This window comes from Podarcis vaucheri (genome assembly GCF_965113315.1).
Source record: "Podarcis vaucheri genome assembly, chromosome: 6".
In the NCBI taxonomy this organism is placed as follows: Eukaryota; Metazoa; Chordata; class Lepidosauria; order Squamata; family Lacertidae; genus Podarcis; species Podarcis vaucheri.
This window is the reverse complement of record NC_138764.1, coordinates 101,411,185-101,426,224: the sequence shown is the minus strand read 5'-3', so window position 1 is coordinate 101,426,224 and position 15,040 is coordinate 101,411,185. Positions and strand designations below refer to the sequence as shown.

General features: G+C 48.7%; 1 protein-coding gene and 1 long non-coding RNA gene across 2 annotated transcripts in view; one reads left to right on the top strand and one right to left on the bottom strand.

The window, feature by feature from the left end:
* Nucleotides 1-15,040, bottom strand: part of ZNF512B (zinc finger protein 512B) — a 46,954-nt gene that overhangs the window by 16,838 nt on the left and 15,076 nt on the right. Inside the window, 6 exon segments of the mRNA XM_082226000.1 lie at nucleotides 2,094-2,249; nucleotides 4,275-4,346; nucleotides 7,653-7,891; nucleotides 8,034-8,206; nucleotides 12,696-12,824; nucleotides 13,073-13,152. Coding sequence (XP_082082126.1) covers nucleotides 2,094-2,249; nucleotides 4,275-4,346; nucleotides 7,653-7,891; nucleotides 8,034-8,206; nucleotides 12,696-12,824; nucleotides 13,073-13,152 — 849 coding nt within the window.
* Nucleotides 1-15,040, top strand: part of LOC309534355 — a 98,476-nt gene that overhangs the window by 74,613 nt on the left and 8,823 nt on the right. The window lies entirely within an intron of this gene.

Below are 15,040 nucleotides of genomic sequence, written 5' to 3'. Positions count from 1 at the left end.
GCCGAGACACAGTCTCAAGCAGCCATAGGCTTGGCTTCGCTCCCACTGCGAGCAACAGGCTAGGCCTGCCGAGTTGTTTACTCGGCAATCAGGGACTCGAAAGCTGGGAACGTGGATCAGCTGGAAGAGGCTGCAGCTGTGCTTTGCGCAGAACATGCTGTCTTCCTCTAGCCAGGAAGAGATTACCCAGAGAAGCAAGATTTTTCCCCTAGCTCCAGATACCTACTTGCCTGGGGCTTAAGAGCCAAAAGGAGTGGTTTGAGGGACACTTAAGACAGCCCAAATTAACCCACAAAGTGCACTTTCAAAAGGTAACACTGGACAGTACAATAGTAGGAACAAGAACAGCAACAACAGCAACAATAATACAGTGGTGCCCCGCTAGACGGAAAACTCGCTAGACGAAAGAATTTTCCGTTTTGGAGGTGCTTCGCAAAACGAATCTCCTATGGGCTTGCTTCGCAAGACGACAATGTCTTGCGAGTTCCTGCTGGTTTTTTTCCTCCTCCCCCCCTTTTTCTAAGCCGCTAAGCTGCTTATCAGCTGATCCGATCAGCAGATAAGCCGCTAAAAGCAGCTAAAAGCCGCTAATAACACTAAGCTGCTTATCAGCTGATCCGATCAGCAGATAAGCTGCTAAAAGCAGCTAAAAGCCGCTAATAGCGCTAAGCCGCTTATCAGCTGATCCGATCAGCAGATAAGCCGCTAAAAGCCTCTAAAAGCCTCTAAAAGCCGCTAATAGCGCTAATCCTCTAATCCTTCAATGGGCTTGCTTCACAAGACGAAAAAAACCGCTAGACGAAGAGAATCACAGAACAGATTCTTTTCGTCTTGCGAGGCACCACTGTATTCATATTCTGCCCACCGGGCTGGGTTGCACCATAACAATAACAACAACAACAACAACAGCAACAACAACATTTTATGATTTATACCCTAGCCATCTGGCTGGGTTTCCCCAGCCACTCTGGGCGGCTTCCAGCACATACAAAAACGTAATAGAACGTCAAACATTAATAGTAGGAATCCAGTACAAAAAGTCACAATAACTTTAAAACAAACAACTTATATAAAACAAAGCAACATTCAGCAATCCATCAGAATCTAATAGTAAACAGTAACATTAAACATCAGCAAATAATAACTGAACACTTATCAGCCACAATAATGAATTATCAATCTATAATCAATAAAAATAACAGCAAACTGCAATGCATAAAATACCAGAAAACATACAATGCCATGTAACAGGATCAAACTGAGAAACAAAGGACACACGACTTAAATAACTATTTTTTAAAAAATAGCCCTCAAGTTTTGATAGCAAAAATGCACGCCTCTCGTGCAGCAAACAAACCATGTCTGTTCAAACAACCGGGTTTCCCTGCAATGGCTTGAAAGATAGGGACAAAATAAACTGCCTTCAGCCAAGTGAAACCATTGGTCCATCTAGATTAGTATTGTTTGCACTGGCAGGCAGCGGCTCCCCCAGTGGCAGCCAGGGGCTGAACACTGGACCTCCTGCATGCAAACAGACGCTCCGTCCCCAAGTCATGTTGGAGCAAGTTCCACAAGCCACACAAGAAGAAGAAGAAGAAGAAGGGTTTGGATTTGATATTCCACTTTATCACTACCTGAGGAGTCTCAAAGCGGCTAACATTCTCCTTTCCCTTCCTCCCCCACAACAAACGCTCTGTGAGGTGAGTGGGGCTGAGAGACTGCAGAGAAGTGTGACTAGCCCAAGGTCACCCAGCAGCTGCATGTGGAGGAGCAGGGAAGCGAACCCGGTTCCCCAGATTACAAGTCCACTGCTCTCAACCACACCACAGCCTTCTTTGGCCACACTGCTCACCATTCCTGCACCCTCCTCTGGCATTCCTGCCTGTCTCAACTGCATCCTTGAACCCTGGCCGTGACTCTGGCTTGCCTGGACAGGGGATGGCAAGGCATGTGCGAGTGTGTGTTGAGAAACTAGCCTACTGCCCAAAGTGAACGTTTGCAATTGCGGCTCTGCCCACGTTGCCTCTGGCCCCTAGAAGGGAATGTGGCCCTCGGAATGGAAAGGGTTCTGTGAAAAGGGTCAAACCGCCCACCTGTTGCAGAAGGAGCTGCTGCTGTTGGGACAGCATCTTTTCTCACACCGGACCCTGGCATTTTCTTCTTCAGGTCTTCATTGCCGGCGCCGCTCAGAGACGCCTCCAGTTTCTTTGCCCGGTGTGCTTTCGCCTTGTCCTCTGCTTTCGCCAGCCCTGGAGAAGAGGAAAGATTTTGCTTTTGAAAGAGGTTAGAACAGGCTGGATGGTTCCTTCCTGAAAAGTGGGCCTAGCGCTGCTCATATGGCGGATAATAATAATAATAATAATATAATTTATTATTTATACCCCGCCTATCTGGCTGGGTTTCCCCAGTCACTCTGGGCAGTTTCCAACAAAATATTAAAATACCGTAATGCATCAAACATTAAAAGCTTCCCTAAACAGGGCTGCCTTCAGATGTCTTGTAAAAGTCTGGTAGTTGTTGTTCTCTTTGACATCTAGTGGGAGGGCGCTCCACAGGGCGGGTGCCACTACCGAGAAGGCCCTCTGCCTGGTTCCCTGTAACCTCACTTCTCGCAGGGAGGGAACTGGCAGAAGGCCCTCGGAGCTGGACCTCAGTGTCCGGGCAGAACGATAGGGGTGGAGACGCTCCCTCAGGTATACAGGACCGAGGCCGTTTAGGGCTTTCAAGGTCAGCACCAACACTTTGAATTGTGCTCGGAAACATACTGGGCCAATGTAGGCCTTTCAAGACGGGTGTTATGTGGTCTCGGCGGCTGCTCCCCGTCACCAGTCTAGCTGCCGCATTCTGATTAGTTGTAGTTTCCAGGTCACCTTCAAAGGTAGCTCCACACAGAGTGCATTGCAGTAGTCCAAGCTGGAGATAACCAGAGCATGCACCACTCTGGCGAGGCAGTCTGCGGGCAGGTAGGGTCTCAGCCTTCGTGCCAGATGGAGCTGGTAAACAGCTGCCCTGGACACAGAATTGACCTGCGCCTCCATGGACAGCTCCATGGATACGCTACAACAGGCAGGTACAACCAAACCCATGTTCAAAAAGGTACATAAAGAAGGGTCTCAGATGATGATCGCAGAGGCAGTCCTTGAGTAGAGGCAGACCTTGAGGTCCTGAGCCGTTTTAAGGATTTATAGGTCAAATCCAGCACTTTGAACTGGGAATAGAAACCAATTGGCTGCCAGTGCAGTTGGACCAGGATCTGTGTAATATGTTCAAACTGTCTTGCCAGTGAATTCTGCACCAGCTGGACTTTCCAAACAGCCTTCAGGGGCAGCCCCACATATAACACATTGCAGTAATCTAACCCAGAGGTTACCTAATCTAGACTTTTCCTTGACGGTTATGTTCTACATTTTGTTTGAGCTTTCACATGGGGTAAAAAGCCCCTTCTGGAACAATAATGGAATGTAGGCGCAAGCTTAGCGCTCATTTCCATGTTATTTGCTTCTGGGGAGGGAATCCACTTGCAAATAATGTGGAAGTGAGTGCCAAACTTGCACCGTATCACACTACGGTTCCAGAAGCGCCTTTTACGTCCAAATATAATGTGAAAATCAACAGTTAGGGAAACGGCGTGAAAATGGAATAAACTGCCGTGCGGAGGTAGCCAAAGTCACGCGGACTAGTAGCCGTGGATAGTTAACCTCCGTGAAGTTGTCTAATCCCCTAGTAGTGAAGCCATTGTCACATTTTGTGTTGGTGGGTTCCATAGGTTGAAAAAAATAAATAAATGATTGATCAATTTCCACATAACAAATTATCAAATCACATACATTATTCCCCCCCTACCAAGGACTTTCCTCAACTTCTCTCCCTGATTTCTCTTCACATATTTCCTCTGCATATTATAAAATTGCACATATCCATAGTTCCATAGTTTAATTATGTGCTGCATGAGCCCAAGGTCTCCCTGTGATAACTGCAGCAATGGTGGACAAACTTCTCGCAAAGATATTTTGCCCGCCACGGCTGATGTTCTCCTGAAATGCGTATTTCGGGGTGTGCTCTCACTTTGTGCCAGGTAACAGCGATGCCCAGCAGCTGAAAGGGGTGGTGTGTGCCCTGCTTAAACCGTAGACAACAGCCTAGAATATTTCCCAGAATCCTCTGCAACACACAAAGGGCTCTCCATGAAATTGAGGCAGGAGGTGCAACAGAAAATTCAAAATACTCTACAAAATACTTCCCAAAAACAGGAATGCATCTGACTCGTCATTTACCTTTCAGTCCAAATGTTCCGGAGATGGACGGCTGCTCTCCAGTAAATTTCTTAGGAGTTTTCTGTTTCCTTCCTAACTCAAAAAGGAGAAAACAGAAATAAAAGCTTGGTCAAACACCTGCACGGTAAGCTGAGAGTGCAACACCCCTGTCTACACAGAGCAACTCAGCATTTCAGTGAATCCCCCTTTTTTTTTGCCTAATTTATTCTGCTGCTTCGCTCCCCAGGGAATAAGCACAGGGCTGAAATCTTATTCCAGGCCACAGAAAAGAAAGCCTTACTTGGCTCCCCCCCCCCCTGGTTTCTCACTGCCCGTGGGCTTTCAAGCTTTCCCACAGTCATAAGGACTAGATACACTTTTCCAAACAACAGCGGGGGCAGCCATGGAAAACAAGTCCTATGAGGAAAGAATGAAGGAATTGGGCGTGTTTAACTTGGAGAACAGAAGACCGAGATGAAGATTCAATAGCACTCTTCAAATGCATTGGGTGGGGGGGGCTGTCACACGGAAAAGAGGTGTTTTCTGCTTTCACAGAGGGCAGAACTTCATCTACCTGACATGTTACAGGTAATAATAATAATAATAATTTTAATAATACAGTGGTACCCCGCAAGACGAACGCCTCGGAAGACGAAAAAATCGCTAGACGAAGGAGTTTTTCGTTTTCTTAGCCGCTTCGCAAGACGCATTTCCCTATGGGCTTGCTTCGCAAAATGAAGCTTGCCCCGCAAGCTCCGGGGATAGCGGGGAAGCGCAGTGCGCCTTTCCCTCTGTCCCCGGACCTCTTTTGAAGCAAGGGGCGGCGGGGAGAAGATCGTTTCTCCCCGTTGCCAGCCCCGCAATCTCCGGGGACAGAGGGGGAGGCGCTTGCGCGCCTTCCCCTCTCTCCCCGGACCCCTTTTGAACCAAGGGGCGGCAACGGGGAGAAGCGATTCTCCCCGCTGCCCCTTCCCTTGCTTTAAAACAGGTCTGGGGACAGAGGGAAAGGCGCGCGGCGCTTCCCCTCTGTCCCCGGACGGTCTCCATAGGAACGCATTGATTGATTTTCAATGCATTCCTATGGGAAACCGTGCTTCGCAAGACGAAAAACTCGAAAGAAGAAAAAACTTGCGGAACGAATTAATTTCGTCTTGCGAGACACCACTGTAAAAATATTTTTTTTATTTATACCCCGCCCTCCGCAGCCAAGACTGGGCTCAGGGCGGCTAACACCAAATATAAAAACAATTGGTTGAAATACAGCTTGAAAAACAAGATTAAAATACAACATTAAAACATTAACATGCAGCTTCATTTCAGTAGAAACTCAAATCAAAAACTTTTTGGGGGATAAAAACGTCAAATCTTCACCAAGGCCAACTATCCAGACTGGTCCTATGTGGGCCAGAAAAAAGCCATGAAAGTCCCCAAATAGAAGTTCCATCACAGGAGGAGAAAGGAAAAAGGAAAGAGGAGGAGGGGATCAAGTTGATTCCAAGCCAAAGGCCAGATGGAACAACTCTGTATTACAGGCCCTGCGGAAAGAAATCAGATCCTGCAGGGCCCTGGTCTCATGAGACAGAGCGTTCCACCAGGCCGGAGCCAGTGTTGAGAAGGCCCTGGCTCTGGTTGAGGCTAATCTGATTTCTTTAGGGCCTGGGACCTCTAGAGTGTTGCTATTTATGGACCTTAAGGTCCTCCGTGGGGCATACCGGCAGATGCGGTCCCGTAGGTATGAGGTACGAGGGTCCTAGGCCGTGAAGGAGCATGCTTTTTCTCCTGCTCTGGAGGGGAGCACTCAAACCAATGGCTTCAAGTTACAAGTACAGTGGTACCTCTACTTACGGACGCAATCCGTTCGGGGTGGCGTTTGCACCCCAAAAAGTCCGTAAGTAGAGCACCGCTCCTGCACTTGACGCAATAGAGCGCTCCTGCCCAGGCGCGAAGCGGCAAACCCGGAAGTAAACATTTCCTGGTTTGCCGCGCTCGTAACCTGAAAAAACGCAATGTGAAACAAACGCAATTCGAGATATGACTGTAAGGAGATTCCAACTAACATACTGTTAGTACTGTTCTTGGGGGACAGGGGGTGAGCTGGTGTGGAGACTCCCTGGTCCTGAATGGGGTAACTGTGCCCCTGAAGGACCAGGTGCGCAGCCTGGGAGTCATTTTGGACTCACAGCTGTCCATGGAGGCTAAGGTCAATTCTGTGTCCGGGGCGGCTGTCTACCAGCTCCATCTGGTATGCAGGATGAGACCCTCCCTGCCCGCAGACTGTCTCACCAGAGTGGTGCATGCTCTGGTTATCTCCCGCTTGGACTACTGCAATGCGCTCCACGTGGGGCTACCTTTGGAGGTGAACCAGAAGCTACAACTAATCCAGAATGCAGCAGCTAGACTGCTGACTGGGAGCAGGCGCCAAGACCACATAACACCAGTCTTGAAAGACCTACATTAGCTCCCAGTACATTTCCGAGCACAATTCAAAGTGTTGGTGCTGTCCTTTAAAGCCCTAAACGGCCTCCACCCCCATCGTTCAGCCCGGACGCTGAGGTCCAGCGCCGAGGGCCTTCTGGCGGTTCCCTCATTGCGAGAAGCAAAGCTACAGGGAACCAGGCAGAGGGCCTTCTCGGTAGTGGCACCCGCCCTGTGGAACGCCCTCCCATCCGATGTCAAAGAGATAAACAACTACCTGAAATTTAGAAGACATCTGAAGGCAGCCCTGTTCAGGGAAGTTTTTAATGTATGACATTTTAATGTACAGTGGTGCCCCGCAAGTCGAATGCCTCGCAAGACGAAAAACTCACTAGACAAAAGGGTTTTTCGGTTTTGCGTTGCTTCGCTAGACGAATTTCCCTATGGCCTTGCTTTGCAAGGCGAAAACGTCTTGCGCTTTTTTCTTAAATCCGCTTGAAGAGGCGCAGTTGCGATGGACCGTGCTTCGCAAGACGAAAAACATCGCAAGACGAAAAGACTCGCGGAACGGATTCTTTTCGTCTTGCGAGGCACCACTGTATTTTTAATCTTTGTTGGAAGCCGGCCAGAGTGGCTGGGGAAACCCAACCAGATGGGTGGGTACAAATAATTTGTTGTTGTTGTAACATCAGGAAGAACATTCTGACAGTAAGAGTTGTTCAACCGTGGAGCAGACTCCCTCTTCCTTGGAGGATTTTAAGCACAGGTTGGATGGAAGCAGAGGCCACCTGCCATGGATGCTTTAGTGGAGATTCCTGCATAGCAGGGGTTGGGCTAGATGACTCTTGGTTCCCTTTCCAGCTCTAAGATTCTACATGATTTCACAAACTTCTACCACGAATACCGTAGCGCATGCTTCAAATCTTAAACTGGGCAAGGGAAACCGGGACTTGGGGTGGACGGGAGTCGCTGTTCTAGTCTTACTGTGCTTCATCCTCTCGGGGTCTTCCTCCTGCTCAGAGGCCTGCCTGCTCGACTGATGCTTGGAGCCTTTGCCGCCCGACAGCTGAGCGCCAGGCATGGCGGCCGCCCTGGTCTGGAAGTCTTTGCTGCCTGGGCTCACGGCCGCGCATTCTCCGTTCTCGGGGCGGTGCAGGGCGACGGCCTTCTCCACCTTTGCCTGTTTGGGATGGATGGTGAGGGAAGCTGAACCCTCGGCAGCTCTAGGGCAAAGCATAGAGGGCTGGTTTAAAGCGGGGTTTAAGACATCGGGGCCGCTCACGCCTGACCCCCTCCTTCCATCCCAAAATCCACGGGGTCGGGGAGCTTTCCCTCTTCTCTGCCTCAAAGTTCGCAGGCCAGTACCTTTTCTTGCCCTTGCCGGAGACTTTCGGAGACCTGTTTTCCACCGGGGCAGCAGCAGCCGGCAGCTGCCGGTCGAGGTGGTTCCAGAGGCGGTGCTTTTCCAACTGGGTTTTGGACGTGAAGGCGGCTTCGCAGAACGGGCACGAGAAAGTCCGCTTCTCCACGACAGCGCCCTGGAAGAAGCAGGGAGAGGGAGAAGGAAGGGCTGTGCTTAAAAACGAGGGCAACCCAAGAGTCAACTTTTGGGTCCCTTCCAACTCTACAGTTCCATGATTCTAACTAAGCATATGACTTTTAAAACATTGCATCTACATACATTCGAATTGGAACAAAATACGTCATAGCATTCTCTCTCTGTTTTACCCGGAAAGTACAATTAATCCAGAATGCGGAAGCTAGACTGGTGACTGGGAGCAGCCACCGAGACCACATAACACCGGTCCTGAAAGACCTACATTGGCTCCCAGTACGTTTCCGAGCACAATTCAAAGTGTTGGTGCTGACCTTGAAAGCCCTAAATGGCCTCAGTCCAGTATACCTGAAGGAGTGTCTCCACCCCATCATTCAGCCCAGACACTGAGGTCCAGTTCCGAGGGCCTTCTGATGGTTCCCTCCCTGCGAGAAGCGAAGTTACAGGGAACCAGGCAGAGGGCCTTCTTGGTAGTGGCGCCCGCCCTGTGGAACACCCTCCCATCAGATGTCAAGGAAATAAACAACTATCCGACCTTTAGAAGACATCTGAAGGCAGCCCTGTTTAGGGAAGTTTTTAATGTTTGATCTTTTATTGTGTTTTTAATACTCCATTGGGAGCCGCCCAGAGTGACTAGGGAAACCCAGCCAGATGTGTGGGGCATAAATAAGTTGTTGTTGTTTTCAGGTGTGGGGCACTTAAAAGATGGACCGATGATCTGACCTGGGATAACCTGACCTGGGATAAAGCAACTTCTTATGTTCCTGTGAAAGAGGGGGAAAGGGAGATTGCCTCCTCTGAGTTTGCAAGGACATTGAAAATAAATAACAATTCAAAAGTGCACGCACACACACTGCTGCCTTGCCAATCAGGAGCCCCTTTCTAAATCAATTTTCAAAATGTCAGGAGAACTGCAACATATATCTAATGAATGATCAGTTCATTGGCTGCACGCTGCGTCCCTACAAACCTCTCCCTATCCACCCCTGCGCCATGGTAACCAAAATTCTCTGCCAAAACATCTGAACTTTACAATCTGCCTGGAGCGATGCAAATGAAACACATTTGGTATGTATCCACATGGACTGTGTAGGTAGTTAACGAATTAAAAAGCAAATAAATACGCTGTGCTTATGTTGAGTAATTCATTCTCAGTAGTCCCACAACCTGGATTCTCTTCTTTTTATCAGACATTGCCCCCAAACTTTAAGGCATGGACATTTAAGCTTAAGGGCTTGCATGTTTTTCTGTCTTTTCCCCCACGTAGCATGAAATCTGACACTCCTAGGATACAAACCAATTTCTTCACTTGTACTGAATGATCACAGAATCCACAGTATAAACATCACTCAGCCCAGCACCCTGCAGGCCAGAGGTATGAATGGGAACTCCTGTTACTTAACTGTAATCCTACAAATTTCCCCGCTTAGGCAAGTTTGGGCATTTCCTTCCTGCTCCTCCGGCTACGATTTCCCTTCCAAGCTCAAAGCAACTCGGAGCGTATCAATAAGCATTTGTCAAAATAACACCAATGCAAAGTAAACGGAACAGTGCAGAAGAGCGCAAACAACAGTGTCCCAGAAGAAGTTAATTTGCACTTCAAGCAATTGCCCAAACTTGTCTAAGCAGGGAAGCTTTGCTCTTGGAGGGAGCGATGAAGTGAGTTGCATCAGGTCTCCTTTGGAAGAGGGGTTTGCAGCTACTATGATGTTGCACCTGACCAAGTCCTTCTCCGGGATCTGAGAAAGTTAAGTTGCAGGGCAGGATGCCTCTGAATAATGCAGGAATCACAAGGGGGGAGAGAGCTACTGCCCTCAGGTCCCTGGTTGTGGGCTTCCTGTAAGCAGCTGGTTGGCCACTGTGGGAACAGGATCTCTAGCTCATTTCCTCTGTGTGTGTACAAGCAACTCCCCACATGCATAGGATCTGCATGCGTGCTCCTGCAGACATGCAAGCCATTTTCAGCACTGAAAGGAGGCAAGGGTGCAACGGGGGAGAAACCCCACTCGCACACATCCCGGGTTGCGTGCAGTTGCCGGGAATGAAGCCCTGCACAGGCTGGGAGATGCCTGTATTTGGGAGACTCTGGGCGGCTTCCAACACAATATTAAAATACAGTAATGCCTCAAATATTAAAAGCTTCTCTAAACTGGGCTGCCTTCAGATGTCTTCTAAAAGTCTGGTAGTTGTTGTTCTCTTTGACATCTAGTGGGAGAGCATTCCACAGGGCGGGTGCCACTACCAAGAAGGCCCTCTGCCTGGTTCCCTGTAGCTTTGCTTCTCACAATGAAGGAACTGCCAGAAGGCCCTCGGCGTTGGACCTCAGGCTGAATGATGGGGGTGGAGACACTCCTTCAGGTATACTGGGCCGAGGCCATTTAAAGCTTTAAAGGTCAACACCAACACTTTGAATTGTGCTCGGAAACGTACTGGGAGCCAATGTAGATCTTTCAAGACCAGTGTTATATGGTCTCAGTGGTCGCTCCCAGACACCAGTCTAGCTGCCGCATTCTGGATTAGTTGTAGTTTCCGGGTCACCTTCAAAGGCAGCCCCACGTAGAGCACATTGCAGTAGTCATGAATGGATGGCAACTGGAGCAAGGCCTTTCCAAAGGTTTTTTGGGAGGGAAGCAGGGCAGAATTTATAAGGGAAGGAGATGCACATCAAAGTATCCTACATGCAGGTGAATTAGAGGACAGGGGTAGCTCAGTGGCAGAACACCTCTTTTGCAAGCAAAACACCCCCAGTTTAGTCTTCCAGGCATCTCCAGGGAGGGGTGTCCCCTGCCCGAAACCCTGGCCAGCTGTTGTCAGTCTGGGTAGACAATACTGAACTACAAAACTTGACATGAGCCAACAGTGTGACGCGGCAGCTAAAAAAGCCAATGCAATTCTGGGCTGCATCAATAGGAGTATAGCATCTAGATCAAGGGAAGTAAGAGTGCCACTGTATTCTGCTCTGGTCAGACCTCACCTGGAGTACTGTGTCCAGTTCTGGGCACCACAGTTCAAGAAGGACACTGACAAACTGGAACGTGTCCAGAGGAGGGCAACCAAAATGGTCAAAGGCCTGGAAACGATGCCTTATGAGGAACGGCTAAGGGAGCTGGGCATGTTTAGCCTGGAGAAGAGGAGGTTAAGGGGTGATATGATAGCCATGTTCAAATATAGAAAAGGATGTCACATAGAGGAGGGAGAAAGGTTGTTTTCTGCTGCTCCAGAGAAGCGGACACGGAGCAATGGATCCAAACTACAAGAAAGAAGATTCCACCTAAACATTAGGAAGAACTTCCTGACAGTAAGAGCTGTTTGACAGTGGAATTTGCTGCCAAGGAGTGTGGTGGAGTCTCCTCCTTTGGAGGTCTTTAAGCAGAGGCTTGACAACCATATGTAAGGAGTACTCTGATGGTGTTTCCTGCTTGGCAGGGGGTTGGACTCGATGGCCCTTGTGGTCTCTTCCAACTCTATGATTCTATGATTCTATAGGTGGACCGGTTTTCTAGCACTGTGTAAGGAAGCAGAATCTAAGTACTTCTGTGGCTTCAAATGGTACTAGAAGCCAAACAGCAAATGACTGGCTAGTTAGTTCAGAACCTGCCTTGCGGCTGCAACATCATAAACCACAGCAGGCAAGATTCATAATTTTGTCTTAGTGCAACTTCTGTGTTAAAATAACAGTGACCAAACGGCCAAGGCTTGCGGGTTGGTGTGCAGAGATGGAGAAATATTTCTGTTTTGGTTTCTCTTGAGTTTCTCTCTTTCCTAATCTTAAATTCAGTCCTCCAATTTTCCACATCAGTTTGTGATTTATTTTTTTTAAGTCCTCATGACTTCCTCAGCGTTTTAGTGCAAATTTCTCCTTTTTGCAAAGCGATCTTCCCTGACATTGCACCTTTTTTTAAAACTAAAATGCCTTCCTGTGCACACCGGGGCTGGAAAACTGCACTGCAGAATTCGGAGAAGTGCAGATTTCAAAGGCTGGCTGCCTTTTGATCTACGCATTGTTTCGGAAGGTGCAAATTTGGTATGTTTGCCTTTTAAATGATAACAGAATCAAATTTCTTCTCTCACTTCCCTAACTGAGTGTATGCATATAAATCAGGGGTCAGCAAACTTTTTCAGCAGGGGTCCACTGTCCCTCAGACCTTGTGGGGGCTGGACTATATTTTGGGGGAAAACAATGAACGAATTCCTATGCCCCGCAAATAACCCAGAGATGCATTTTAAATAAAAGCACACATTCTACTCATGTAAAAACACGCTGATTTGGACCGTCCACAGGTCGGATTTAGAAGGCGATTGGGCCGCATCTGGCCCATGGGCCTTAGTTTGCCTACCCATAATATAAATTAAGACAGCCACACTCTGGCAGGGTCAAAGCAGTGTGAAGAGGGGCCACATTTGGCACGGACATTAACACAAGCTGTAAATATGGGTTACCAAAACAGAACACACACCTCCATCCTCCTTACCCCTTGACAGCGCTGGTAGTGGTACTTCAGGCCATAGATGCTGGGGAATTCGAGCCAACAGCCCGAGTTGGGGCATTTCACCCTGGAGTGGGCCTTGAACTCTTCTTTCCACTGGTTCATCAGAGGCAGCTGTGATATAGGAAACATCCGTGGAGCAGAGGGGAGGGGGAAAGACCCACTTAATGCAAGAGGAATGAAAGCAAAATTTCTGAACGCGCAAACCCCAGTATCTCACATCAAATCTAAGGCTTCCCAGAGAAAAGACCTGGGAACAGAATCAGGCCCCCTCCTGCGCTCAAATGCACCAAGCTTGTCCTATCCTGTCTCTACTTCCTTTCCCCCAGTTCCCAAGAAATGAAATACGATTAAAATCTTACCGGAATATCCTTCAAGGCCTGGCCGTCTGCCTTCGGCCTCCCTTTCCTTTTGCCTTCCGTTTTATCGTTAGTTGCATTTCCTGCAAGCAGAATGGGGAAGAATGACATGGTGGATTGAATTAATACATCCGTCCATCTTACATTTTGTTGGATGTCCACATTTAAAATGCTTTCTACTGCATGACAAAGAAGACTTGGCGCTGAGCACACTTCTTCTTTGGCGATAACTCGCAGCTGAGTAAGACTGTCTTCCATGAACACAGTTTTAATAGGGAGTCAGTAGTAACTGTGGAGGCCAATTCTGGATCCACATGTCCTTCCACAGTGAGGATATAGGTTTCCATGCAAGAGTTAATCACGGTGAGGGTTTGCCAAGCGTGCTTTCTTCTTAGCACGTTTCTCCCTTTTGTCCTGAGTTCTAGCGTCTTCCAAGTCCATGACACCTTTGGTAAAGGCTATTCTCCAACTGGGACGCGGGTGGCGCTGTGGGTAAAACCTCAGCGCCTAGGACTTGCCGATTGCATGGTCGGCGGTTCGAATCCCCGCGGCGGGGTGCGCTCCCGTCATTCGGTTCCAGCGCCTGCCAACCTAGCAGTTTGAAAGCACCCCCGGGTGCAAGTAGATAAATAGGGACCGCTTACCAGCGGGAAGGTAAACGGTGTTCCGTGTGCTGCGCTGGCTCGCCAGATGCAGCTTGTCACGCTGGCCACGTGACCCGGAAGTGTCTTTGGACAGCGCTGGCTCCCGGCCTCTAGAGTGAGATGAGCGCACAACCCTAGAGTCTGGCAAGACTGGCCCATACGGGCAGGGGTACCTTGACCTATTCTCCAATTGGCGAGCTCACAGGCCAGTGTTTCCCAATTGGCAGTGTTTATACTGCATTTTTTAAAAATTTGCCTTGAGAGATTCTTTAAACTTCTTTTGTTGACCACCAGTATTATGCTTTCTGAGTTCGGAATAGAGTAGTTGCTTCGGAAGACGATCATCAGGCATCTGCACATGACCAGTCCAACAAAGTTGATGTTGAAGAATCGTTGCTTCGACACTGGTGATCTTTGCTTCTTCCAGTACACTGGCATTAGTCTGCCTGTCTTCCCAAGTGATGTGTAAAAATTTCTGGAGACTCCATTGATGGAATCTTTTGAGAAGTTGGAGATGGCATTTATAAGTGGTCCATGTTTCACAAGCATACAGTAAGGCTGGTAGTACAATAGCTTTGTAAACAAGCATTTTAGTTTCCCTGCGAATGGCCCGGTCCTCAAACACTCTGCACAATATATGCAGAGTGTTCTAGCTAACTAGCACAGGCTACACAATCTGCACTGGATTCTTGCTCACTTGCGTTGTCCTGGGCCCTTTCCGCAACACGTTCTTGTAAACTCGAAAGCAAAAAAGACCTACCAGACCTATAACGTTGGTTGGATATGCTTTCACACAAGCGGAAAGCACAACCCCTCCTAGGCTGCTTGTTGTTCCCACGTGCAATGTTGCTAATGCTGTACAGAAAGGTTGGGTGGCTGAGATCCCTGCAATGGCCGGGGTTGAAGTAGATGACCCTTGGGTGCCCCTTCCACGGTTCTATGAGTACGTTTTGAATGGAAGGCAACATCCTAACCAATTTAGATTGTGGAAGTTCAGACAGTTGGTTGAATAAGGGCAATGGCAACTTGCGCAGGAACCACCCCCGACATCGGAAGCCAACTGTGTTCTCAACTCAGCAAACCTCACAAAACTTGAGAATGGCCATTTCCGATCTGAGTTGCTGTTCCAAAGTACTGGGTTTCGTTTCGGTGGGGGACAACATTTGCTGGCAGGCAATGGAATACAGTGGTAACTCTGGTTGCAAACAGGATCCGTTCTGGAGGCCCGTTTGCAACCTGAACAGAGTGCAACCCGCGTCTGCACATGCGCGGGTCACCGCTTCTGCGCATGATGTCATTTTGTGCATCTGTGCATGAGCGAGCGGCG